Consider the following 26,070-nt stretch of genomic DNA (forward strand, 5'->3'; position numbering starts at 1 on the left):
TATGAGACTACTGCTTTGCTTATTAGAGGGCAGAAGTCACTTGAAAGGGGGGAAAAAAAGTACATTTTTGGTCTCTAAAGAAACTGATTATTTAAATCCTTAATGCAACCATGGTACCAGTATACTCTAGTAACATAAATTGAAATAAGAGTGAATTTTTTTTTCTTTGGCTAGACAGAAATTAATAAAATTTGGTATATAAAATCTACACCAAAATTTAAAATGCTGTGTCAGTTTTGATTTCAGTAATGTCATATTTTATTATTACTATTATTACTATTATTACGGGCAACTCCGGTGGCAATATTTAGTGGCAATATTAGGTAAAATTATATCTACAGTGCATAACCCAAAAATATCTCTTGATCAATTGTGATAATCAATGGTATCTGTATATACAAGGGTGCTGTTATGAAACATAACTTGTTATGATGTCTCTCTATGGAAATCATGTCTGAGAGTCTGTATTCTCTCACTGCATATTCCCACTTATCCTTCCATGTAATCAAACCCATGAAGACTTTCACCAACATGACAGTGACAAAAATGAATCTCTTCATAAATTAATTCCATCAAAAAAGTGACACCACAACCAGCCACAATATGCAAATCATGTCAGAATCTCTTCAGTAAAAACTCATTTTCATATCTTCTTTACTTTATTTTAACATCTGTGGCATAAACATAACTGACATCTATCATCACTTGCAATCTTCCCAACCAGACATCTTATTTCTGACAGAACCCAGATTACATCTACTGCTGTCCACCTCCAGTGTGCAAATTACACACTTTAGGATTCTTTTCACCATAAGGGCGGTGCATCCACCTTTATGAAATCTGACATAGCCTGCCAGAGAATGGCTAATTTAGAATCCCTTGCATTTTGACCTTCTCTGGCTCAAGGTTTCCTTGACCCACTTAATAACTTTTGTTGCATTTATTGATCTCCAAACACAAATAACCACACTCAGATCTATTCACATTCCTTTCCATGAAACTTGACCACCTGCAATCCAACTATCCAAATAGTGAGGTCATCTTCCTGAGCAACCTGCACATGCACAGTTTCAACTGGCTCCCCTACTTCAACACCACCAACCAAGCAAGACGAGAAGCAAGTCATTTCTATAAATAATGGCCTAGCACAATTGTACATCTACCCACTTGAATCCCTGATAACCCTCTTCACACTCTAAATACTCTGGATCACTTTTTGGTCACTTTTCCTCTTTGCAATTCAGACCACAATCTTGTACAAATCTCCTCTCTCACAAAATTCCCCTCCTCCAGCCACTCTCAACTTTGCACCCTCTGGCACTACAACAGAGCCAAGTATGAAGACTTTCATTCCCCCATTCAACCCATGATCCACATTCACTTTCCAATTCCTGGTTCAACCAAAAATGTGGCAAAGCAAAAAAATTCATCTTACCACATGGAGCTTGCATCAAGAACTCCAGCTTCATATATATCTATCTATACCAAAGCATGCAGCATTTGCAAATCAGTCATCAGTAGATCCAAATCCAATTTCATAAAGGCCACCAGCAATGAACTCACCTCTTGTCCAAATGGAAGCCATGCCTTCTGATCACTTGCTAAGACCGCCGGATGCATCTTCTGCACTTTCATCTCTGTGTCATCCTGATGTTACCATTTTTACTTTGCCCAAAAATGAAGCTGGCCTCTTGGCATCACTCTTTTCCTCAAACTTCTGCATAGATGACCAAGAGAAATCACCTCCTACCATACTAGAATCCAAGTTCTGTATTCCTCCTATATTTTTTCTACAAAAAAGTCATCAGAATACTATTAAATAATATGGATACTAAAACGTTTTTTGGTCTTGATGGCATCTCCCCAATTGTTCTCAAACATTGCATTTCAAAGCTAAAACCTGTTCTGCATCGTCTCTATAATTTATATAGAGACGATGCAGACAGGTAGAGACAATATACATATCTAGTGCTTATCCCAATGCATGGAAGCAATCTCATATCCATCCTATGCCTATAAAGGGTTATTTATTTATTTATTCATATGGAGTTTCCTCCCTTTTTTCCCCCGTCCCTATTGGGGCGAGTTGAGCCCCCTCATGGGGGGGTTAAGTATTTATGGCTGTAGATCCGTGTGTGTTCACGGGGCCGGTTTGCCTGCTTGCGGGATGAAAAACCCCAGATAAACTGGGGAAAAAATCCTGCTGTCCACGCCCAAACTTGGCTATGGCTGAGGAAGATCCTTAAGCTCCTCACGTCGGCGATGGGAATCGAACCCAGGACACTCCTTCCCCAGGCATATGGTTGCGAAGTGCAAAGCCACTAGGCTAACCATGCGGACACCAATAAAGAGTGATAATAGTCTACTGTCAAACTATCAACCAATTGCTATCACCACTGTCCTCTCAAAATAATGGAGAGAGTCATCAACAGCCAACTCCTTCACTACTCAGAGGCCTACAAGTTAATCACCGACTGCCAGTTTGGATTCTGCCATTCAAGGTCCACAACTGGCCTGGTAGCTTACATCATCCACCAACGGACACATACCCTGGAAAGGTTCAGTGAAACTTGTGCTGTCACCCTTGACATTTCCAAAGCTTTTAATCGTGTATGGCATCGAGGCCTATTGAACAAATTGCCATCCTTTGGTCTCTCTGCCACCCTCTCTAATTGGGTGGCAGAGAGACCTGATTGTTCTCTGCAAGTCATGGTAGATGGTTCTGTGTCTTCAAGCTTCACTGCCAATGTTGGAGTCCCTCAAGGCTATATCCTATCACCTACTTGTACATAAATGACCCACTTGCAATAACCACTAATCCGATCCACTTTTTTTAAGACAATAGTACTCTCCCTTTGTCCATTTAACAAATCATGCAGTACTCTGACATCTCAGACTACATGATAATCACAACTAGTACCTTAAACATTGCACATACTGTCCTCCAATGTTAATCTTTTTATGTTCAGTGCCACCAAAACACAGTCTTGCCTTTTCTCATGCAAAACAGATCCCAGCTCACCTACCCTTACCCACAGTAATGCATAAATCACTAGACAAGATCAGATCTCTTTGCTCAGACTAACATTTACCTCCAGTGTTTCCTTGCATAAATACATCATATCACATCAAGAGCCTCCTCATCATCTAAGAAACTTGGCATTCTCTTTCATTCAAGAGCCTGTTTTACACCCAACCAACTCTTTACTATATACAAAACCCAAATCCATCCATGTTTAGAATACTACTCACATGTTTGGGTTGGTGCACCTAAAACTTCTTAACGTGTTCACATTGGGATGATCGCAGCTCTCTCGCCACGAGCCTAACTATCTGGCGAAGCAATCGGAATTACTGGCAATTTTGTTCCTGCATGTCATCAGACATGCCACTTTTCTTGATTGTTTCTTTGATTACAACTAATCCCACATAGCAGGGGGGCGGGGTGAAAAGGAATATTCTTTTCAGAATATATTAAAAAATAATAATTAAAGAGAATGATATATTTGATTATTAGTTACTATACTCAGTTTACTAAAAGATGTAAAGAATAGCAAATATAAGGAAGAGAAAGAATAGGCATGAATTAAAATACTTTCACTACTGTAAAATGGATTATGAATTATTTACATCCATGTTATAAGTATCTGGGAGTGGAGTGAAGAATACGTGATCCTATAAACTCTAAATTTTCATCTTTGTATTTATGATGGGCATAATTAAAAAAAAAACTTATGAATAGATTGAAAGAAATTTGTTTGTGAAATATAAATCAGTAACCAATAAGAATCAGCAACTGTATGTGTTGCTAGTTCAGTAAATAACTATAGGGAGAGGTTTATCCTATGATCTGATAGGATAAATCAGGTGATTCATGTGGGTGCAGGAGGAATACATTTATTTAACATGTGGGTTTACAGAGGAGCAAATCATTGTGTACAATTTACTGTGCTTGTTATGTGTTGACTTTCATCAGATGCATTCTTCTTATAGAATATTGAAGGGTTCATTTTCAGTTAGGAATAGATAAATTTTTACTCTCTACATGATGTCCAAAGATTGGAAGCAGCCATGTGAACAACAACATGCCCTTCCCAACAGCCACTATACTGCAGACACAAGAAAAACAAGTACCTTTATTTGACTTATTCTTAATGGTATTAACAACACTAAACAAACTATTTTATAAAAAGATGTTTTATTAACCTTATATTTTGTAATGGACAAAAGATCTAAAGTCTTATTTTGGCACCCTCTAATGTCATAAAAGAAAAAAAAAAAAATGTGGGAGTAGCTTTTAAGATAATAGTCTCCCAAATCTTTGGCAAATTAATGGAACCATATTTGTTCAGGTTAGGAGAATTCTTCATAGCCATGGCTCACTCAAAAAATAATCTTTTGGATCTGTAATGACTTCTAAATAGCACATTAGTTTTCCTCCATCTAATTCTGTGTGAAGGGGTGTTGTCCAAAGCATGGTCTGCCGGTCCTGACTTGCCATAATAAATAATAATGGTAGCGAATGTATTTTTTATGTTCTTCCAGGCGGATGTTAACAGATCTTCCTGTCTGCCTATAGTAGGCCAAGTACTGTACTTTAATTTCAAAAGAAAATAAGTAAAAAATTAAACTTCAACTTTACCGGATAACTTATGTGCTGCTCTGTTCCCAATGCAAAAAGAATGTTGAATTGCTCTGGTGATTCCAACTTCACACAACACTCAAATTATATTAAAAGGAATAGTCAAAATTAAATTATGCCAGAAAGGTTGGTGTGTTTGCAGCATTTATTTTACTCAATGGGATGTTTGTAAAAGTTTTATTCAGCCTTTTTTATATTTATTTGTTTTATAAATAACTAATTATTAATAAATTTCAAAAAAACTTATAATAAATATTTTTTTTCATTATATTATTATTCAGTAGTGTCTTAAAACTCAACAATGCCAAAATATCTTTCACACGAACATAACTTATCATTTGAACATGTCAAACTTTTATATACATAAACAGTAGTGAACAAATTAATTTGAACATTCACATTTTAAAGAAAAGTTTTAATTTCACAAGAAAATAAGTACAAAAATTGAACTTCAACTTTACCTAATAATTTATATGTGCTCCTCTGTTCTTAATAAGTTCATTAATTCACTTTAGGCATGGACTCTACCAATGTAGAACACATTTTTCTTATTTCTGCATCTCGAAGATCTTGAAGCTTGGAATGTTTGAGAATTACAAGTTTTATTCATTTATTTGTTTTTATCTTTTAATGAAGAAGAACTTCACATGTGTCTTGCTTCTTCAGCTGTTCACATACTTGACCATGTGATCATTTATACTTTGAATGGAAAACATTGAGCTATTTAATCTGATCACCAGCATCAATAAGTATCTTGATTTGTTCTGGGTTAGACCGTTTTCATCCAAGACTAGAGAACTTCTCTTCCATTTCATCTGGACTTGTGAACCATGCTGAGAAGTCCACCATGAAATGATTTTTTTTTTTTTTGTTTGTTTCTTAGTGTTGTTACACTATCCAAATATGACTTACTCAACAAGTGATGCTTCAAATTTGCCTTCTGAAAAGTTTCCTGCCACTTTAGCATTTCAACAATACAAGCATACAACTCCGTCATTTTCGTCATATCTAAATCATTCACTATGTACAACTTGCATGTTATTCTTTACTGTTGGCATTGATGTTTCAACACAATTCTTCAGCTACTTAAATTTAAACAAATTTGCAGTTCTTTTCCACTTTAATTTCAATGTTTTGAGGATTTAGTACACTAAAACTGCTAATGTAATCTTTTTGATATTAATGTTGCCTTTTTTTCATCTAGCTATAACTTGTAAAATTCAAAGGCACTAAATTAATTCACTTAAATCCGTGTAGCTACAAAAGTCCACCATTTGCTTGGGTTCAGGTGACTGTACTGTCCAGACAGTAGTACTAAACAAATATGCCTCTGCAATATAGTGATGTCAGTATCGGCCCATATGGTGCAGGTAGGCTAAATGTAACTTATAACGCACCTTGTCGTATGCATTTTCCAGATCCTTGTCCTATTCCTGTGATTTCTCAACTATTTGTCATAAAATAAAAATCTGATCCTGACAACCTCTATTTGGTTTGAATACAGCTTTCTCTTCTCCCAGTTTTCCTTCCACACTTTTTCAAAGGTTATTTTCAAGTATGCTTGCATAAATCTTTCCTGGAATGCTTAGTAGAGAAATTTCTCTGTAATTCTCACATTTGGCTTTATTCTCTGTTTCACAGATGGGAACTATTAGAGCTCTACTCCAATCATCTAGAATTTGACCTTTTGACCAAGCCCTCAGAATTTTTATACCATATTTGAGCATTTCTGGTTGAGCATTTCCAAGTTTTTGACAGTGTTACCTCAAATATTGATATGTACTCCTGTTTGCACTTCTTTTCTACTACAGTTCAGTCACCCCTTGTTATATTTAAAGTCTTTTGAAGTAATTAATACAGACATTTGGGATATCCTTATCTTCAGTTTTCATGTAATCTTCGATTCCTCGTACTCATTCCTCCTTTTCTAAGCTTTCAATAGCCTCCTGGGCATTTTGCCATCTTCTTGATTTTATTTTTTATATTCTCACCAAAGTCTTCCCACGACACTTTTGTTTAGCTGCTTTTATATATAGCTTAGCTCTTGCATTTTTTTATATTTTTTTTAGGATATCTGTCAACTTATTTCCTAGGAACATTTGGTATGCTTTCTTCTTTTTCAGGGCTATGACTTTAATTTCTTGTGTCCATCATGGTGTTCCTATTTTTACGTCTCTGCAGACAACTTCACCATATGTCTTCCTAGCTGAATTGATCAATATTTTCTTCAGAGTTTGTCACCTAGACTCCAATGTTTGGTTCTTGTTTTTGAACTGTTTTCTTCTTCAATAATGCTTGTATAATTGAATCTTTTGGTTTGGTATATTTGTATAATTTTCTTTTGGTAAAAAAGATGAGCAGCTTTTACAGTTTACCTGTAAAAGCTGCTCATCTTTTTTACATACTATTCTTTTCAATGATATTCAGTTTTATCCTACTTAAAACTAAGTGATGTCACTTCCAGTTGCAGATCCTCTGTGTACTCTTGTATCCTGAACCAGCATGAAGATAGCACTATCAGCAATAACATTGTCAGTGAGGCTTTTCTTAAAGCTCGTGTCTTCTCTCAATGTTGGAACATGGTGTTAGTAATTACTAGTCTGTATCCTGGGCAGAAATCCAGCAGATACTTACCATTATTATTAGCCTTGACTTTCTTCCAAATTTTCCCAAAACGATCCTATATGCCTGGTGGGATTGATTTCCAAGTCTGCTCTTTTTGATCACCAACAAGGACCACTTTTTCATTTTTCATTTTTTTTTATTTTTTATTTATTTATTTATTTTTTTTATGTCAACTGCCCGCTCTAGTGACTCATAAAATTTCTCCACTTCCTTAGGAGAACCTTCTGTTGGACAGTAGGCACAAGTGAGTTTCATTTTGAAGTTTGTCCACATAATTGTACTTAACTGTCCTTCAATCAAGAAGTTTATCTTCATGTTTTGTGTTCAATGCTATCACTACCTCTTCCTTTCTTTAATCATTATTGTCTGATTATAACATCCTGCACTTATTATTTAGTAAGATCTCATCTGTTTTTATCTTTGTTTCAATGATGCCCACATGGTACTTTTCCAATTCTTCTGCAAGTTCAATTTTCCTTTCTATCAATACTCCTTGTTGATGGTTGCTATCTTCATTTCTTCTGATGTTGCGTTGTTGTTGTTGTTCTTCTTCTTCTTCTGCATGTCAAGCTTGAGTCTGTTCCAGTAGCTGACTCTTCACTGCTCACCCTGGTTCCCTGATGAAAACAGTGGGGACCTTGTTTAACTGGACAATGCCCCAGCTGGCATGAAATCTCATCATGTTGCCCCATCATATTATTTGTGGTTTAAGCCAATAGAAGTACAGTTTTGTTGCCCAAGTCCCAAATTTCCAGCCCATCCTCATTTGTTCAGTATCCAGTGGATATCTGCTAACAAGGCACACCACATGAAGGTGATGATTGGACATTAGGTGAAACTCCATTTTCTGTATTCCTTAAAGGAGATCTCCTCCCACTTATTTGGTCCTTAATCAACCCTTCATTTCAAGACAAATATGAACTAAATGCATTTTGAACACTTCAAAATGCATTAAAGAATTATTTTCAAATACTTGCATCAGTCATGCATATAGTCAAATTATGTGAAGCAAAACTTTACAGTATGAAATTAATTTTTTTTCCATTTCTGTTGTGCACAAATAGCAGAAATTGGACATATATATCGGTATGTTAATTTGTGTAATGACATAGATTTATGAAATATTTGCGAAAAAAAAATATCTGTTTTGAGTCAAGCTAAATTTGTGCTCCGAAATATAGCATAATGGCAAATGACAAAAAATGGCATATTGATGTGCCTAATTAATTTGTGTGAGTCACACACACACATGCATTAATGATTCAAACTCTCAACTTGTGTACAGGCATTATGAATTTTTAAAATGCACTTCAGTTCAGCTTTAAACAAGAAATCAAAAATTCTTGAAAGTGTCATTTTTAAATTTAACTGCATGTTGCGAATAACAGGATGATTTGAAAAGGTTGTGAAATAAAAATTGGAAAGAATAGGTACTTACTATTCATCACAATAATAAATGTATATTTTATTTTTGACAGTCATTGTACATAATCATTATAGGAAGAAGAAAAAAAGCAAAAAGAAGAAAAAGAGCGAGCTGCACAAGAAAAGCGTCATCAGCTACCTGAATATCCTGCTGTTGTAGTTCATCCTTCTCGCATAGCTAAGGGTGGAAAATTTGATTGTACTATTATGTCTCTTTCACTGTTGCTTGATTATAGGCAAGAAGACAATAAAGAACATTCTTTTGAGGTATTTATGCAATCATATTCCTTTTTTTGATAACTTACTGATAACTACTTAGGTACAGATTATTGTGTAAATTATTATTACTTATTTGTTATTTGCATCAACTGTCTTATATCATTGTCATGATATAAGACAGTTATATCATGGCAGCAGTAGGTTCTGCTGCCATAGAAATTGCTTGTGTATGTCGGTAAATGATGTATAAGACAATATTTTCATATAATTTTCTTCTTGTTATCTCCTTTCTCCTAGGAAAGGTTGAGCCTCTCATGGATAGTGACTCACATTTTCTTCTTTTTTGTGCAATACCTCTTCTCTTCTTCTGTCTTTTGTGTTTATTTATAATGTCTATAACCATGTTGATCATGGTTTTCCTTTGAATCATTACCCTTTCATCTGTCCATCCAGCACATGATGTCCTGTTGTTTGATATGTTCCATAATATATGTGATCTGAAAAGTTCATATCTAATTCGTTCATTTGATTTGAATTCTGTCCAGTTATTAATTTATATTAATGGAGACACGGCATTTTAAATGCTAGCAATTTTCTTTCAGGTAGAATTTCTTTTTATTGTCCACATCTCAACTCCATAAAAGGTACTGGGAATATTGATCCAGTCATAGAGCTTTGGTTTCAGGCAGTTGGATAATTTATTACTTTTCTATTTTTGTAATGTAGTCATCTTTGTCCATCCTGTTGAGATTCTGTGCTTAATTTTCACTGCATCATTTCATTTAAATTGGATGTGATTAGTGAATCAGAGTAGTTAAAACTTTTTACTTCTCTTATTACTTGATTATTTAAAATTATTGCTACTTTGTCTGTCTTCTTATCTTCATTGTTTTTGCTTAGTGATTCTGGTACATCTACTTTTGTTATCTTGTGGATTAGGGTTAATATCTGCAATTATGGCCATGTCATCTGCATATTTTATGAATGATAATGAATCATATTTTATGAATGACTTTTTAACTTCTTCACTATTCTATTGTGAAGAAGTTAAAAAGTAGAGGAGCGAGATAGGTCATCTTTGCATGGCTCCCTCTTCACATTGAATAATGTGTATTGATATTACTACATTGTGCCATTGCATTGGTTGTGATACTTAATTCAGTGAGTATTCTACGTATAAAATCAAATGCTTTTTCGAAAACAGCAACAAAGATAAATATCTATTCCCAGGCTATTCCTGCAGTTCTTTGTAGAGTGAGGACTTGGTCAATAGTTGATGTATTTCTTTCTAAATCCACTTGTTCTTCTCCAGTGGAATTATTATTATTATTATTTTATTTTATTTATTTATTATTTTTTTTTAAACTCCTATTTATACGAAGAGTTTGTGGATGTAAGGTTCATTCATAGACTAAGAGGATTTATTTGTCCCTTTTTATAGATTTTATTTTTTGGTGTTTTTATTTGCTTTTTACATAATCCAGGAACCTTGTTCTCAAGACCAAACATGGAACTTTTTCAGAACTCCAAATAAGCAGGGTGGTGGATTCGTATCAGATGATGAAATTCATCTTTCATGTAAATTATGGTTCATATATTCTGGTTGTTTGATTTCACATTTTAATAAATATATGACAATTGAGTTGCGACAGGGTTAATTTGGCTTTCTTATTTGTTGTAGAGAGTTATTTACAATATAGATCATGTGTATTTTCATTTCTTCGAGACTTTTCCTACTTCATTCTGTTCAGTTAATTGTTTAGTTATTTCTTATTCATATTTTTTCTGGCTATGAATGACTTTGAAGTTATCAATGTTAAATTTTGAGAACTCTGTTTAATTTCTTTGCCTAAATTTTTAGTTGAATAGTATGAATCCAGTTCAACACTTCAAAGGGGTTTAACATTCATTCTTCACTGAAGTTTTACATATTTTCCTTATATGCATATAATTAGTATCATTTTTAGTAGAGGAGTCTTGAGAGTGTTTTTGTGTGCTGGTCTATGGAAGAACATGTATTTGTAACAACATGTTTTTTTTTTATTTTTTTTTACAGAAATCCAATAAATGTTCTCCTCTTTCATTTCTCTCGTATTCTAGATGTCTCATTTTTTGTTATGAGATATCTGACATATCTTCCGAATTATATTGTCCACTGTTAGCACTAGAATCTCCCATTATAATCAGCACTACTCTATTGGATATAGTAAAATAGTATGTAGATGACTGTTTATATCATTTTGTAATTTATGATAAAAGTCAATATGATATTGTGGATGTGAGGAGTCTAGTTGCATGTGCTTGAATGAATGTTATGTATAGTCTTTTTCCTTTAATTGAAGACTACTATGCTTGATGAGATTAGTTTAACTTCTTGGATGTTCTGAATGAATTCTTTCTGAATCATTATTATTACTCCTCTCAATGAAGGTTCTCATCCACTTGCATAGCATAATCTTGCTTTCTTCAGCTTGACGAGTTCTTCTCCTGTTTGGCAAAACCCAATATCATCATCATCATCATCATCAAATTCCTGCCATGTACCCTCAAGGGATGTACAGGATATGATAGTACTACATGAAAAAAATTACATCATTACTAACTTCCTACCTACAATTTTCCTCCAAATCAGTCTGTTACTTGTCAAGACTCCAACATTACTAGATCTTATATTTCTATCGTCTAAGGCACTTTGTACCGTATCAATCCACCTATACCTTGGTCTTCCTCTGGGTCATTTTGCTGCCAACCTGGCAGAGAACACTTGATTTGCTAATCTTTCCTCGCCCATTCTGTTTAAGTGTCCATACCACCTGAGATTAGCTCTGCTAACGCATTCCTGGATGCTGACAATGTCAAGTTCTTTCCTAATATCTTCTTTTTTAATATGATATTGCCATTGATGCCATCTGTTTACGCCTCTAATCTTTCTCAGGACTCTCATATCTGCAGTCTCTACTCTTTGGTCAAGTGTTTTACTTCTGACCCAGCTCTCAGATCCATAAGTTAAAACTGGTTTGAACACTGTCTTGTATACAGCTAATTTAGTGTTCTGACTAATTTCTTTCTTATTCCATATGAATTTATTCAATTGACTTCCCATCATACCAGCTTTACTGATTCTGTTGTCTATTTCTATACTGAATTTACCATCTTCACTAAAAATCGTGCCTAAGTAGCTGAAATGTTTTACTTGTTCCACAGGTTCTCCATTCACAACAACGCAGAATCATTGACATTTTCAATGATTCTGCCTATTTTCATTTTCTTCGTCTTTTTATTGCTGACCTTCATACCATATCTATTACAACAGTTATTCAATTTGGTCAGAGAATCTTGCAAACTTGTAGCGGATTTATTTAGAAGTATAACATCATCCGCATAAAGCAAAGAGCTGACATTAACATCTCCAATTTTGATATCATGTTTAATACCACTTTCCTTCATAATGTGATCCATATAGATAATGAATAACAGAGAGGATAATGTACATCCTTGTCTCACACCAGATTTAACATTAAACCATCTTCCTGTACTTCCTTCAATTCTAACTGCTGACTTACAACTCGAATAAAGACTAAGTATTGCTTGATATAATGCTCCATTGACACCATATAACTGCAGCGTATTGAATAGCTTCTCTCTTGGCAACTTGTCATATGCCTTTTCCAAATCGACAAAACTTAAAGCTTTCTCGACTATTTGTCGCAAAGTGAGGATCTGTCCTGACAGCCTCTATTTGGCCTGAATCCAACTTGTTCTTCACCAAGCTTTTCTTCCACAATTCTTCTCAACCATTTCTCAAGTATACTTGCATAGATCTTGCCAGGAACACTCAGTAGGGAACTACCTCTGTAATTCTCACATTCAGTTTTATTTCCCTTTTTATATATGGGTACTATGAGAGCTCTACTCCAATCATCGGGAATTCGTCCCTCTGTCCAGGCTTTCTGAACTATGCAGTGCAGCCACTGTAAGACTCTTATACCACCATACTTCAGCATTTCTGGTCGAATATCATCTACTCCTGCTGCCTTTCCACATTTCAAGCCTTTCATGGCTTTTTCTACTTCAAGTATGGATATGTATTCCTGACTGCATTCCTGGTCAGTATTTTTTACCACTGTGCTGTCATTACTGCTTGTTTCATTTAGCAGTTTTTCAAAGTAATTACTCCATACCTCAAGGACATCTTTTTCTCCTGTTTTCATGTCACCTTTATCATCTCTAACTCCTTTTACAGCACTCTCCTCCATTCCTAAGCTTCTTCAACAACCTCCAGAATATTTTGCCACCTTCTTGATATTTATTTTCTATATTCTTGCCAAAGTCCTCCCATGACTTTTGTTTAGCTAGTTTTACACAGTGTTTTGCATTCTTGCATTTGTCTCTCTATTCTCTAAGAGCACAAGATGACTTATTTGCCAGGAACTTTTGATATGCTTTCTTCTTTTCCTTCACTGTCTCTTTAACTTCCTGTGTCCTCCATAGAGTTCTAATTTTTCTATCCTTGCAGACAACCTCACCACATGCCTCTCTGGCAGAATCAATCAATATTTTCTTCAGAGTTTGCTACTGAATCTCCAAGGTTTGATTCCTGTTCTCAAACTCTTTCATTTTTTCTTCAATAATCTTTGTGTATTTTAGTGTACAGTTCACATCTGAGAGCTGCTCAACTTTTATTCACTTTAAAACTTTCTTACATGTTATTCTTTTCAATATGAAATTCAATTTTATCTTGCTCAAGACTAAATAGTGATCACTTCCAATTTCAAATCCTCTGTACACTCTGGTGTCCTGCATCAGGGAGAAAATATCACTATCAACAATAACATAGTCAGTGAGACTTTTCTTATTCCTAGCCTCTTCTCTCCATGTGAATTGTGCACATTTTTATGTTGGAACATGGTGTTAGTAATAACCATTCCATGTCCTGAGCAGAAATCCAACAGATATTTGCCATTTTTATTAGCTTTGCTCTTTTCTCCAAATTTTCCCAAAATATTTTTGTATTTTTTTTTTTTTTTAAATAACAAAACCTGTGGTGCATTCATAATTAGAAGAAACACACATATAAACCACAGTGAAAATTATTTAATTGTAAATATTTCATCCTAAGTATCTTAGGACATCATCAGTACAGTATTTAAACAAAATTAGGAATAACATACAGTTAGGGCGAATGATTACGATAGAATCTCATGAAAACGTGCTAAAGTAGTACAAAAAAAAAAAAAAAAACCGTTAATTATTTAACACAATTTTGTATGATAATTTCCCATACTTTAGGAATAGTAAGAATGTTGTTGCGGTTTAGGTTTGGTCTGTGTAGTAGGGCTTCAGAACTTTCTGATATAGTTGAATTGTTCAAGTTTGTTATTGCATCAGGTTACTTCACCTGGAAAGGTCAAATTTACAAGCAAGAGGAAGGAACAACAATGGGATCTCCTTTATCACCAAACCTAGCAAATTTGTTTCTAGAACACCTTTAGGAAAAAATATTCACTTTTGAACCCAAACCAAAAATTTGGCTAAGATATGTCGATGACGTATTTGCAGTCTGGAATCATCCCGAACCTGAATTACAACTGTTTCTAGATAAAATTAACCTTCTTCATCATCGCATCAACTTTATGTTAGAAAAAGAATCTCCACAGGGTATCTCTTTTTTGGATTTACACACCCAAAGAAAGGAAGACGGTTCCATCATCACGTCCGTCTTTCACAAGCCTACATTCTCAGGTCGCTACATTCACAATTCTTCTGCTCATCATCCATCTCAGAAATCTGGCATTATTAAATCATTAGTTTCCAGAGCACACAAATTCTGCTCCTCTGAAGAATCTTTAAACCAGAATTAGAAGTTATCAAAAATACAGCCATCCCAAAACAACTCAAAAAATCATCAGTCACTTCTGCATACATCAAACCAGACAGGAAGAAGTGCATAGGACTCCCATACCTTACGTTAAAGGCATCTCAGAACGTCTTTCTAAAATTATGAAGAAATACAATTTTGCCACTACTTACAAACCTATCAACCAAATTTACAACTTATTACCTTCTCCTAAGGACAAATTCTCGCCCTTGATGTTACCTGGTGTTTATGAGATTCCATGCTCATGCAAATTATCTTACTTTGGACAGACAGGTAGGTCTGTTCAGAAACGCATCTCGGAACATCAACACCACATTCGTCTTCTTAAACCGCAGAAATCTGGCCTCTCTCAACACGGAATTGAAAATCCAAAACATAGGATCCATTGGGAAAAGGCTAAACTTTACATAGATCTTTATTTAAACATGAATATTTATACAAAGAAAGTTCTGAAGCCCTACTACACAGACCAAACCTAAACCGCAACGACGTTCTTACTATTCCTAAAATATGGGAAATTATCATACAAAATTGTGTTAAATAATTAACGTTTTTTTTTTTTTTTTTTTTGTGTTCTACTTTAGCACGTTATGCACGTTTTCATGAAATTCTATTGTAATCATGCGCCCTAACTGTATGTTATTCCTAATTTTGTTTAAATACTGTACTGATGATGTCCTAAGATACTTAGGATGAAATATTTACAATTAAATAATTTTCACTGTGGTTTATACGTGTGTTTCTTCTAATTATATTTTTGTATGTCTCACAATCATTTCCTACTCTGCTATTTAGATCCCCAACAAGGACCAACTTTTCCTTTTTCATTGTGTCAGTTGCTTTTTCTAAAGCCTCAAAAAATTCCTCCACTTCTATCTTAGTAGAACCTTCTGTGGGACCATAGGCACAAATAAGTCTCATTGTTCAGTTCCCCATTCTCATATTTGCCTACATTACTCTACTTGAGACTGACTGCCATTCAAGAAGATTAGCCTCGTATTTTGTGTTGAATACTGTGGCTACTCCTTCTTTTCCTTGATTATCATTGCCTGAATATAACATTTTGTATTTATTTCTTGAAAAGATCTCACCAATTTTTGTCTTTTTTGTTTCAGTCACCCCTATTATGTCGATCTGGTACGTATCTTATTCCTCAGCTAGCTCCATTTCTTTGCCATTCAGGCTTCTTATGTTGATAATACCGATCTTTAACTCTGGTGATGTTGAGTTGGGGTTTGTTTTCAGATTTGTTCCAATAGCTGACTTTTCGCTGTTCGCCCTGGTTCCCTGGCGAAAACAATGGGGGCCTTGTTTAACCGGGCGACGCCCAAGCCTGTATGAAATTTTGTCATGTTGTACCATCATTTTTTATTTTGGTTTAACCAATAAGAATACAATTTGGTCGGCTAAATCCCAAATTGCCAGCCCATCCTCGTTCATTCAGTATCCAAGTAGATACCCAACAGGGTGCACCACGAGAAGGTGAGGATTGGACATTAGGTCAGAAGCCCTGGTTGGTTCTCTGCATTCCTTTAAAGGCTATGTTGAGGTCTCCTCTCAGTTATATATCTTTGACCCTTAAGCACATGGACCATTTAAATTTATCAAAATTCAAACAATCCACTTGAATTTTGGGTAATTTTCCTTGCAGAATGTTGATGTTGACTGTTTCACCATGGTGTGGATGTGGATTCACTCTTGCAATATATTTGCAGACCACTTATATATTGGTTTAATCCTTTATCCAAGTGTAAGCAAACAAAGTTTGCACCTGAAGTATTTTAAGGAGACTGGGGCATCTCGTAATAAAGGTGGAGTAACTTTTGATCACTTGCCTTAGTATCTCCCATAATGCAAAGCACATCTCCTTGCAGACATGTATAATGCTATGCATTAAGGGAAGGTGCATTACCCTGACCAGTTTCGACCTTTGTTGAGGTCACATCATTGGGAGCCAGACCCTGAGGTGGTGATACTAAGGTCCTTATAAGGACTGGCTTAAAGGGGCAAAGCAAGAATGCTTTTCATCTTCCCTGTTATCTGTAGAGGACAGTGTTGGGATAAGGTGTTGTTGAGCTATTAAAGCTCTGATCATGGCAAGAGGGTAACAACAATAGCTGAGCCTCAGTTAGAACTTAATTGGCTGCAGCATTGCCATCCATTACCCTCCAAGGGTATTAATCACCGCATCTCACGGTCTATTCTCTTTCCTTTCGTGATACTAAGGTGGAAGTAATGCAGAAGTCATATCACCATATACCAGTTTCCAAAAGGTGTCAACATCTTATTATTAAAATTCTCTGGATTAGAGATAGTTGATGAAAGTTTTTTCACTTGGCTATGCTACCAATTATATATTTGGTTTAATCATTTCCAAGTGTAAGCAAACAAAGTTTATGCCTGAAGTATTTTCAGGACTAGGACAACTCATGGTAAAGGTGGAGTAAGTTCTGATCACTTGCCTAGTATCTCCATAATGCAAAGCATATCTCCCTGCGGACATGTATAATGCTATGCATTAAGGGAAGGGCAACTACCCTTTTGTTTGCTTTGTTTGCTTACACTTGGATAAATGATTAAACCAAATATATAATTAGTAGCATAGCTAAGTGAAAAAACTTCAATCAGCTATCTCTAATTCAGAGAATTTTAATAATAAGGTGTTGACACCTTTTGGCAACTGGTATATATGGTGATATGACTTCTGACACACTATGGAACAGCACTTTTTATTATTTAGGTGAAGTCCATAAGAGGTAAACGACTTATAATATAACTGGCTAGCACTTATCTGCTTCATGTGTTTACAATTTGGGTATGGTCCCAAGAGAGAAGTAGACTCCTACTGACTGAGTGGCATTTCCTGTAATCAAGATGTTGTACTTTTAACCACAATACTCAGAGCAACGTTAGTGCAAACAGTTTCTATCACTTGAAAGAAAGACTGATTTGACTGACAGAGGCTGCATGTTGCACAGACCTATTTCAGTATATGCCATATCTCATCTTATCTTCCCTTTCATGTAAGGTTTAATGGCTTGTCATAGCCAAGTAACTTGTCTTATTAGAAACCTGATACTGCTTTGTATGATAATTACATGTGTTCTTTTGTTCAGTGTTGCCTATTTTGTGAGATGTAAAACCTGAGTTTCTGGAAGGGAAAAAAAACACTTCCACATCTGTGTGAGCCTGGTTAATCATCTTCAGTTGAAAATTATTGATTAAGGTTATTCGCATCCTAGATGGAATTTAAATCCTGGTCTTTCCAACAAAAAGGTTTCATCTATACTGACTATGGAGGATCTCAATGCCAATTTAAAAAAAAAAAAAAAGAAAAGAAAAACGAACATGAAGCCAGGCTGGTTGGTCACGTGAATAGAGCACTTCAACCAATAGGATTCAAATCCCATTCGTTTGCTTGACAAACTTTCATTAAAACTCTGTGTTTGAGGGGAAGGGAAGCTTTAATAGATTATTATTATTATCATTATTCAGGATTTTCATGGAGTTTAAAAGACTCATTGTGGCAAACTCATCCTAGACAACACAAAGTCATACTACCACTCCTCAAATTCATTCACTGTTTGTATTTCACCATCCTATCACAAAATGCATTCATGGAATGTTGAAACTTCCAGGGTTTGCTCCTTGTCCTTGTTCCTGCCCTTTATCTACCATATGACTCCTTGCTTTCAGTATATACCATATCTTTCACTCATTCACCATTTGTCTCTTATCTTATCTTAATATCAGTCCTTGGAATTTATCCACTTACAAAAAAAAAACAGTTCTTTGTAGGTGCACAAAACTGGTAAGTGTATTTCAAATTTTAATGACTGATTAAATTTCCATGTTATTACTGCACTATAAGAGACTTTGTTTTTTCCATCATGGTTTTTTGAAAGTTTAAAGTTTATACCAAAGCTTTGGGTGATTTTTTTTTTTTTTTTTGGATACACACATGATTATCATTATGTACAAATAATTAATATTTTCTAGAATTAGTACATAATCTTGCATCTGAATAAAATTCAGATTGAATATATTCAATCAAAAAAGATGTTTAAAAAAATGTTTCAGTTCTTATATGTTTATTTAAATTTTCCTGGCATTCTAGGTTTCCCTCTTTGCAGAATTATTTAATGAAATGCTAATGAGAGACTTTGGATTTCGTATATACAGGAGTTTATTTGAAGCACCTGAATTAAAGGATGATGACAAAGTAAGGAATATTCTTAATTTAAAAGTAAAAATTGATTAGATTTGCTTTTATTTATTACTGTGCAAAGTGATATGCATTTTTAAGCACATTTTATACATGTTATATGTTATTCTAGTTTGCTACAAAAAATAATGTACACTTTGTGAAGATAGCAATTTTAAAGACTTTAAAAGCTGAAATGGTTTAAAAATTTAGGAATATATCTGCTACACAAGACACTTAGCTATTAAAAATATCCAAAATGTAAAAAACCATCAAGATTGTTGGATATTCGATTTACAGAGCTGTAAATATGTCATCACCAAATTCCTGACACCATTCGATGGGGGGGGGGGGTATTATTATAATAATACTACATAAAAAGTTGCACCATTACTAGCTTCCTATTAACAATTTTCCTCCAAATTAATTTATTATCTGTCAAGATTCCAATATTATTAGATCTTATGTCTCTCTCTTGTAAGGCTCTTCTGATTGTATCAATCCACCTAGATTTTGGTCTTCATTTGGGTCTTTTTATTGCCATCCTGGCAAAGAACATTGGTTTTGTTAACAATTCCTTACACGTTCTGTTTGAGTGACCTTACAACCTCAGGTTAGCTCTGCTAACACATCCCTGAATGTTATTCTTTCCTAATATCCTCATTTTTTTTTTATAATACTGCCATTGATGCTCTCTGTTCACTCCCATAATTTTTCTCAGAAGTCTTATATCTGTGGTCTTTAGTTTTTGATCATGTACTTTATTTCTAACCCAGCTGTCAGATTTATAAGCTAAAATTAGTTTCAACACTGTTTTGTATACAGCTAATTAAGTGCTTTGACTCATTTCTCGCTTATTCTATATAAATTTATTCACATGACTTCCTACTATACCAGATTTTCTATTCTGTGCAAATTAAATATTTTCATATTTAATTTGCCATCTTAACTAAAAATTGTGTCTAAATGACTGAAATGTTTTACTTGTTCTGTAGGTTCTCCATGGAGGATGCAGTTGATGTTTTCACTGTTTCTGTCTGTTTTCATTGTAATTGTCTTTTAATGTTTTAATTGCTGATTTTCATACCAAATCGATTACAACAGTTATTCAATTTAGTCAGGGAATCCTGCAGAGTTGTACTGGATTTATTTAGAAGTATAACATCATCTGCATAAAGCAAAAGCTCAGATTAACATCTCTAATTTTGATATCAGGTTTAATACCACTACATAATGTGATCCAGATAGATCTGCTGACTTACAATTCAAATATAGACTAAGTATTGCTTGCTATATGTTGTCCAATTTACACCATATAACCATAGCATTTTGAACAGCTTTTTCTTGGCCTTTTCATATGCATTTATATATTGTATATATATATTAAATACAGGTCTTTGTCTTTATAAGTGAAAATCTGATCTTTACACCCTCTCTTTGGCCTGAATACAGCTTTTCTTTAAATTTCCCTTCCATAATTTTTCTTATATAATTCTAATATAATTGAATAAATATTACCAGCAACACTCAGTAAGGAAATTCTCTTTAATTTTCCTCCAAATTAATCTGTCAAGACTAATATTATCAGATCTTATATTTCTGTCTTTTCAGGCCTTTTTTACTGTATAGATCCATTTACATCTTAGTCTTCCTCTGGGTCTTTTTACTGCCAACTTCACCAAAAACACTTATTTTGCTAATCTTTCCTCTTCCATTCTATTTAAGTGACAATATCATCTGAGATTAACTCTACTAATGCATCCCTGAATGCTAACAATGGCGAGTTCTTTCATAATATCCTCATTTTTTATATGATACTACCATTGATGCCATCTGTTCACTCTACTAATCTTTCTCAGAAAGATTAGTGGAATATCAGAGGTCTCTAGTCTGATCAAGTGTTTTATTTTTAACCAGCTCTCAGATCAATAAGTCAATAAATGTTTATGGTGTCGTAGTTTGTGCAGGAGTGAAGCATAATATTCTGCATTTATGGTGTATTCCTTTCCTTGAAATCAATCAGGAAAATTCCCTGCAATCCCAAAAGATTGTTGCCATGATCTTCTTGTTGGACTGAGTGACCTTGACTTTTTTTGGCAGTGCTTCACCTAGTTTACACCACTCCGTGGATACCCTTTTGGAAAGAAGATCATAACAAAGGACCATGGTTTCACCCCCAGTGACAATAGATTCCAGCACGTCTCCCTCTGATTCCCTTGGCAAAGCTTTAAAAACTTGGGAACAGGTCGCACGATGCTCCTTCTGAATTGGAGAGAGAATTTGAGCACCCACCTTATAATGACATTCTTCATGTGAAGCTTCTTGTGAATGATGCAAAAGATAGCTGTTATAGAAAGCCTCAACTTTGATGAGATTTCTTTGAGCTTCAACCGTGTGTCATTGAGCAGTTCTTCCTCAACAAGAGAGACATTTTCCACAGTCATCACTTCCACAGGCCGACCATCACGAGGATCATCTTTGATGCTCTCTTCCTAAGCAAAACTGTTTAGCCATTCCTACATGGTGGAATATGAAGGAGAAACTTCCTCATGAACGCCATGCAATTGCTGTTTGATAGCACTTGGAGAAAGACTTACTTTGGTTAAAAACTTTATTACAGTACTGTACTCAATTTCTAACATCACATCCACTTCACATGTGTTAGTCAAACGAGTGCCTCCAACTGAATGACGCAGGTGGAGAGTTGAAACTGATACACTAACCTCCCTATAGATAGTGCTATCTGTCATGCATAGTGTTTTAAAATTGGTGTGAATTTTGTATGTCAGGCTGAAAACTTTTGCAGCCTACCTCGTTAGCTGCATGATCATAATTGAACAGCTGCCTGACAGCTCATTAACATTTTTAGCCATTCAACCCATCATTCATCCAAAAGTATGGAGCAGTTGAAACTCTACAATATATAGCACAATCATTTGCTCTCATGATATTTTACTCTACAAGAAAATATGCAATGCAGAAATAATGAGTCCTTTAACAGTTACATAACCATAAAATGTGGGGACTGATGAGTATACTGCCAGTTCAAATTGTCCTCATAACAACAGACTGTGTACAGCCTGTATACCAAAGCTATTTCCGAGATATTTTAAATCTCAGGCTGCAGCTTCATACATGATGTAAACTTGCCGTTGTATTGGAATTATGGTTGAAGCAACTGAACAACCTATGAGGACAGTGTGTAATCTGTTTTGTGGGATGAAAAATCTGAGTTTTCATTTGAAAAATAAACCCTCTGCAGACTCCATATGAGATTGGTGTAACCCTGTAAAGCAGCTTTCCATCTAAAAATAAACAGCCTATTCTATATCCCAATGTTTATCAAGTTCCCAAGCTCATGCATCATATCTCATCCTTGTGACACCAGATAATCTTCTGAAACATGGTTTTCTCAATGTAAGGAATTTCAACAGGATTCTGTGGAAGAACATAAGATCCTACAAAGAAGGAGTTATAAATTTAAGCTTCTTCACTAAGGTAAGATCTGTGAAGTGTCATTCAACACCACTCATTAAATAATACAATTACTCTACTTAAATCAAAATGACTATCTTAGTCTGTCAAACTATGAAAAGTGTCATTATTATGAAATGTTAGAATTTTCTCAGTTCAAGAAAATCTTAGATGTTTATCCACATGTATCACATCAGCTTAGTGTTCTTAGCCAACTGTTATAAAAGTTTTTTGCTCTGTTGATTTTGAACTTGAGGTTCATCGCTCACTTCAATAATACACTTAGACATCAAATGCAAAATAACAGTGTACCTTTATGAAATATTCCTAATTAAACTAATTTTCTTCTGATGCAAACAGAACCCTTAAAATTTATGCTGACTGCCTGTATCTACATCCTTGGTTATCTACCCTTTGAACATTGCTAGGAAGTAAGCTGTTATTCATCCTAGAAATATAGGACCTTAAACTTTGTAATAACACAGATGGAAGATTCTATGGACTAGTACTAGCTTCCATTTATGCAAGGATTGTGATTGGTAGAATTATTGGTGTGGCAACTTAAGCCATGAGACCCGAGTCCCATACATTATTTTTATCTGCATGTATTTCCCACCATTTTTTGATGGTTACCCCACTCCCTGCCTATGACTGGCTAGCTTATCATCATTTCTCTTATAAAGGTTTCCTTTAATTCTGGAAGGAATTTACTGAAATCTTTCCAACTAAAGGACAAAATACTGCATTTTCTTGAGACTGAACTATGGCAATATTGTCAATACACACACACACACATATATTCACAATATAATTATAATCACTAACTTTATTTCTCTTATTTAAAAATCATTCAAAGGAAAAAATATATTCAAAGGAAATTCAAAATTAAAAAAAATTAATATATTTATTTACTTAATGTAGATATTTCTGTATTATCTTAAATGATGTGTGTAAAATGTTTATGTTTCACAAGCACTATATACAATTTTTCTCTTCAAATATATTAATCTCCTAAAGAGAATAAAGGCCCATACATTTAACACAGTTAAAGAACATAAACATTACAAAAGTTTTCTCCTCTTCAAAATCACAGGATTTTGTGAGAATATGTAAACTTTAAGCTCACAACACACAGTTTCCTCAGCTCTCATTAAAGGCTATAAAATATAAATTTCTTAACTCATACCTGTCCTCTAAAACAAAAAATAAATTTTTGCATAATTTTTCTTAAAACAACAACAACAATGTATTTCTTTCATATCTTCTTAGGAGTATCAGTTCCTTTCCTTCTTTAGAATATGAAGATAATTTTAAAGTTCCCAGTTTCCTTGTGGCAGCATCATCGTTATCTTTAAATACAAAAAGTTCATTTCTTATGGGTTTACAGCACTTAGCCAGAATATGCTTTCTGCATTCCGTATCAAAAAGGAACTATCCTTTGCTTCAGGAGAATCTAAATAATCACTTTTTATCTGTCATAACTTTACTTCATATAAAGGAAATTCATCTGTTAATTTTAGGATAACTATTTTTTCCCTCATAACACTCTTATTCACCATTTTGGCTTCAGAAATTCCCTTAAAACTACTTTCACCTCTGAAACTTCCAACTCCCTTCTCTAGAATGTCATCCCTTTTTCTGTTCTAATGAACATGACAGCTGTTCTATTTTCTCTCTCACACTCATTCAACTTCCTCTTCAGGAGTATGATGTTTACTCAAGCACACTACTTTGTGCTTGCGCAAACACCACAAAAGAATAAGGTGTGTAAATTACTGAAAAAAGTCACTTTGTGGCCTAAAAACAGTAAACAACCTCAAGCCCTTCTACATTAAAACACCCAGGATATATGGAGCACCAAAAATTCACAAACAAGGTACACCCTTATGCCCTATTGTGGATAGTATAAATAATCCCACATACAAACTGACTAGACATTTAGCTAAGCTACTAGCCACTCTCACAAACAATTCTCCCTCCTTTGTCAAAAATTCTGCCCACCTAAAAAGCATTTTAGAAAACCATACCTTAAAAGTTCAGACATAATGGCGAGTTTTGATATCGCCTCACTATTTACCCCTATTCACAAATAGAGGTACGCAGCAGCTAGGTTCTCTTTCCTGCACCCTATTAGTACCTATTAGGAGAAGCTAAAGCTGCTATCAACCAAATGCAAGTGGTCGAACTAAAATGCTCCCAAATTCCTGCCCTAAAGGATCTCACCTGGGACCAGGCCTAAAAATAATATCATTTAATATTGAAGGTTTCTGTAGTATCAAGCAAGATCTTATTGCAAATATTTGCAGAGATAATGACTGTGATGTACTCTGCCTGCAAGAAACTCAGGGGAAGGTGCCGCAAGACCTTACATCCATGGCATGAAACTCATCAAAGAAATACCCCATGATAAATATGTTAGTGCAATATTTACAAAAGAAAATCCTTTCTTTTAGTGTTACACAGTGATCAGCATTCATTTAAAAATTTTATGGAATTTACAACTGTGTTAAAAAAAACTTTTTTATTATCCCGACGTTTCAATCTTCATATCAAGATCATCATCTGGAGCATACATAAATATACAAGACAACCTGAGTTACATTATTAACTGTAAGCTAGAGAAACAATGATTTGATCACATGTTATTCTACTGGCATGACCCCTAGTGGAAAATATATATATATATACAAATTACATCAAGCTAAATTCTATTTATAATGACAGGATTAAACATTCTTTCTTACAGATGGTTTTCTTTCAGAAACAATGATGTCCTATGTTTAGTATTACAATTGTTATTTAAGATACTGGATTTTCTACAGTCTTGTTTATAGTTATACTTAGTGAGGAAGGTTCCGTGGGTCAAATATATATCTTCCATATGTTTGGGATTTTAAGACCATCATTATTGTTCAGATTGGGGTGGTTGATAATGGTCTCACAGGCTTCCTTAAATTTCCTTTCATACCATATTTCAGTTCTACATCGCACTAAAACATGGTATGAACAGAAATTTAAGGAAGCCTGTGAGATCATTATCAACCATCCCAATCTGAACAATAATGATGGTCTTAAAATCCCAAACATATGGAAGGCATATATTCGACCCACGGAACCTTCCTCACTAAGTACAACTATAAACAAGACTGTAGAAAATCCAGTATCTTAAATAACAATTGTAATACTAAACATAGGACATCATTGTTTCTGAAAGAAAACCATCTGTAAGAAAGAATGTTTAATCCTATCATTATAAATTGAATTTGGCTTGATGTAATTTATAAATATATATATTTTTTTTTTTTTTTTTTTTTCACTAGAGGTCATGCCAGTAGAATAACATATGATCAAATCATTGTTTCTCTAGCTTACAGTTAATAATGTAACTCAGCTTGTCTTGTATATTTATGTATGCTCCAGATGATGATCTTGATATGAAGATCGAAACGTCAGGATAATAAAAAAATTTTTTTAACATGGTTGTAAATTCTATAAAATTTTTAAATGAATTACAAAAGAAAACTTAATTTCATTGTCCATTGACTCAGTGAACAACAGAAACATTGAGATTATTAGAATCACATTTAAAAATATCTCAATCAC

At 34.4% G+C, this 26,070-nt stretch overlaps 1 protein-coding gene across 4 annotated transcripts in view; it reads left to right on the top strand.

Annotated features, from left to right (window-relative positions):
- The window catches only part of LOC150096338 (cell division cycle and apoptosis regulator protein 1-like), a 557,664-nt gene that overhangs the window by 399,387 nt on the left and 132,207 nt on the right, over positions 1–26,070 (top strand). For all 4 annotated transcript variants that reach the window (XM_090408838.1, XM_090408841.1, XM_090408840.1 and 1 more), the window contains exons 15-16: positions 8,768–8,959; positions 18,907–19,011. In XM_090408838.1, coding sequence (XP_090264964.1) covers positions 8,768–8,959; positions 18,907–19,011 — 297 coding nt within the window. The remainder of the gene's footprint in view (positions 1–8,767; positions 8,960–18,906; positions 19,012–26,070) is intronic.

Source organism: Typopeltis vanoorti, chromosome 19, assembly GCF_054136105.1.
Source record: "Typopeltis vanoorti isolate ZY-2024b chromosome 19, IOZ_Tvanoo_1.0, whole genome shotgun sequence".
NCBI lineage: Eukaryota > Metazoa > Arthropoda > Arachnida > Uropygi > Thelyphonidae > Typopeltis > Typopeltis vanoorti.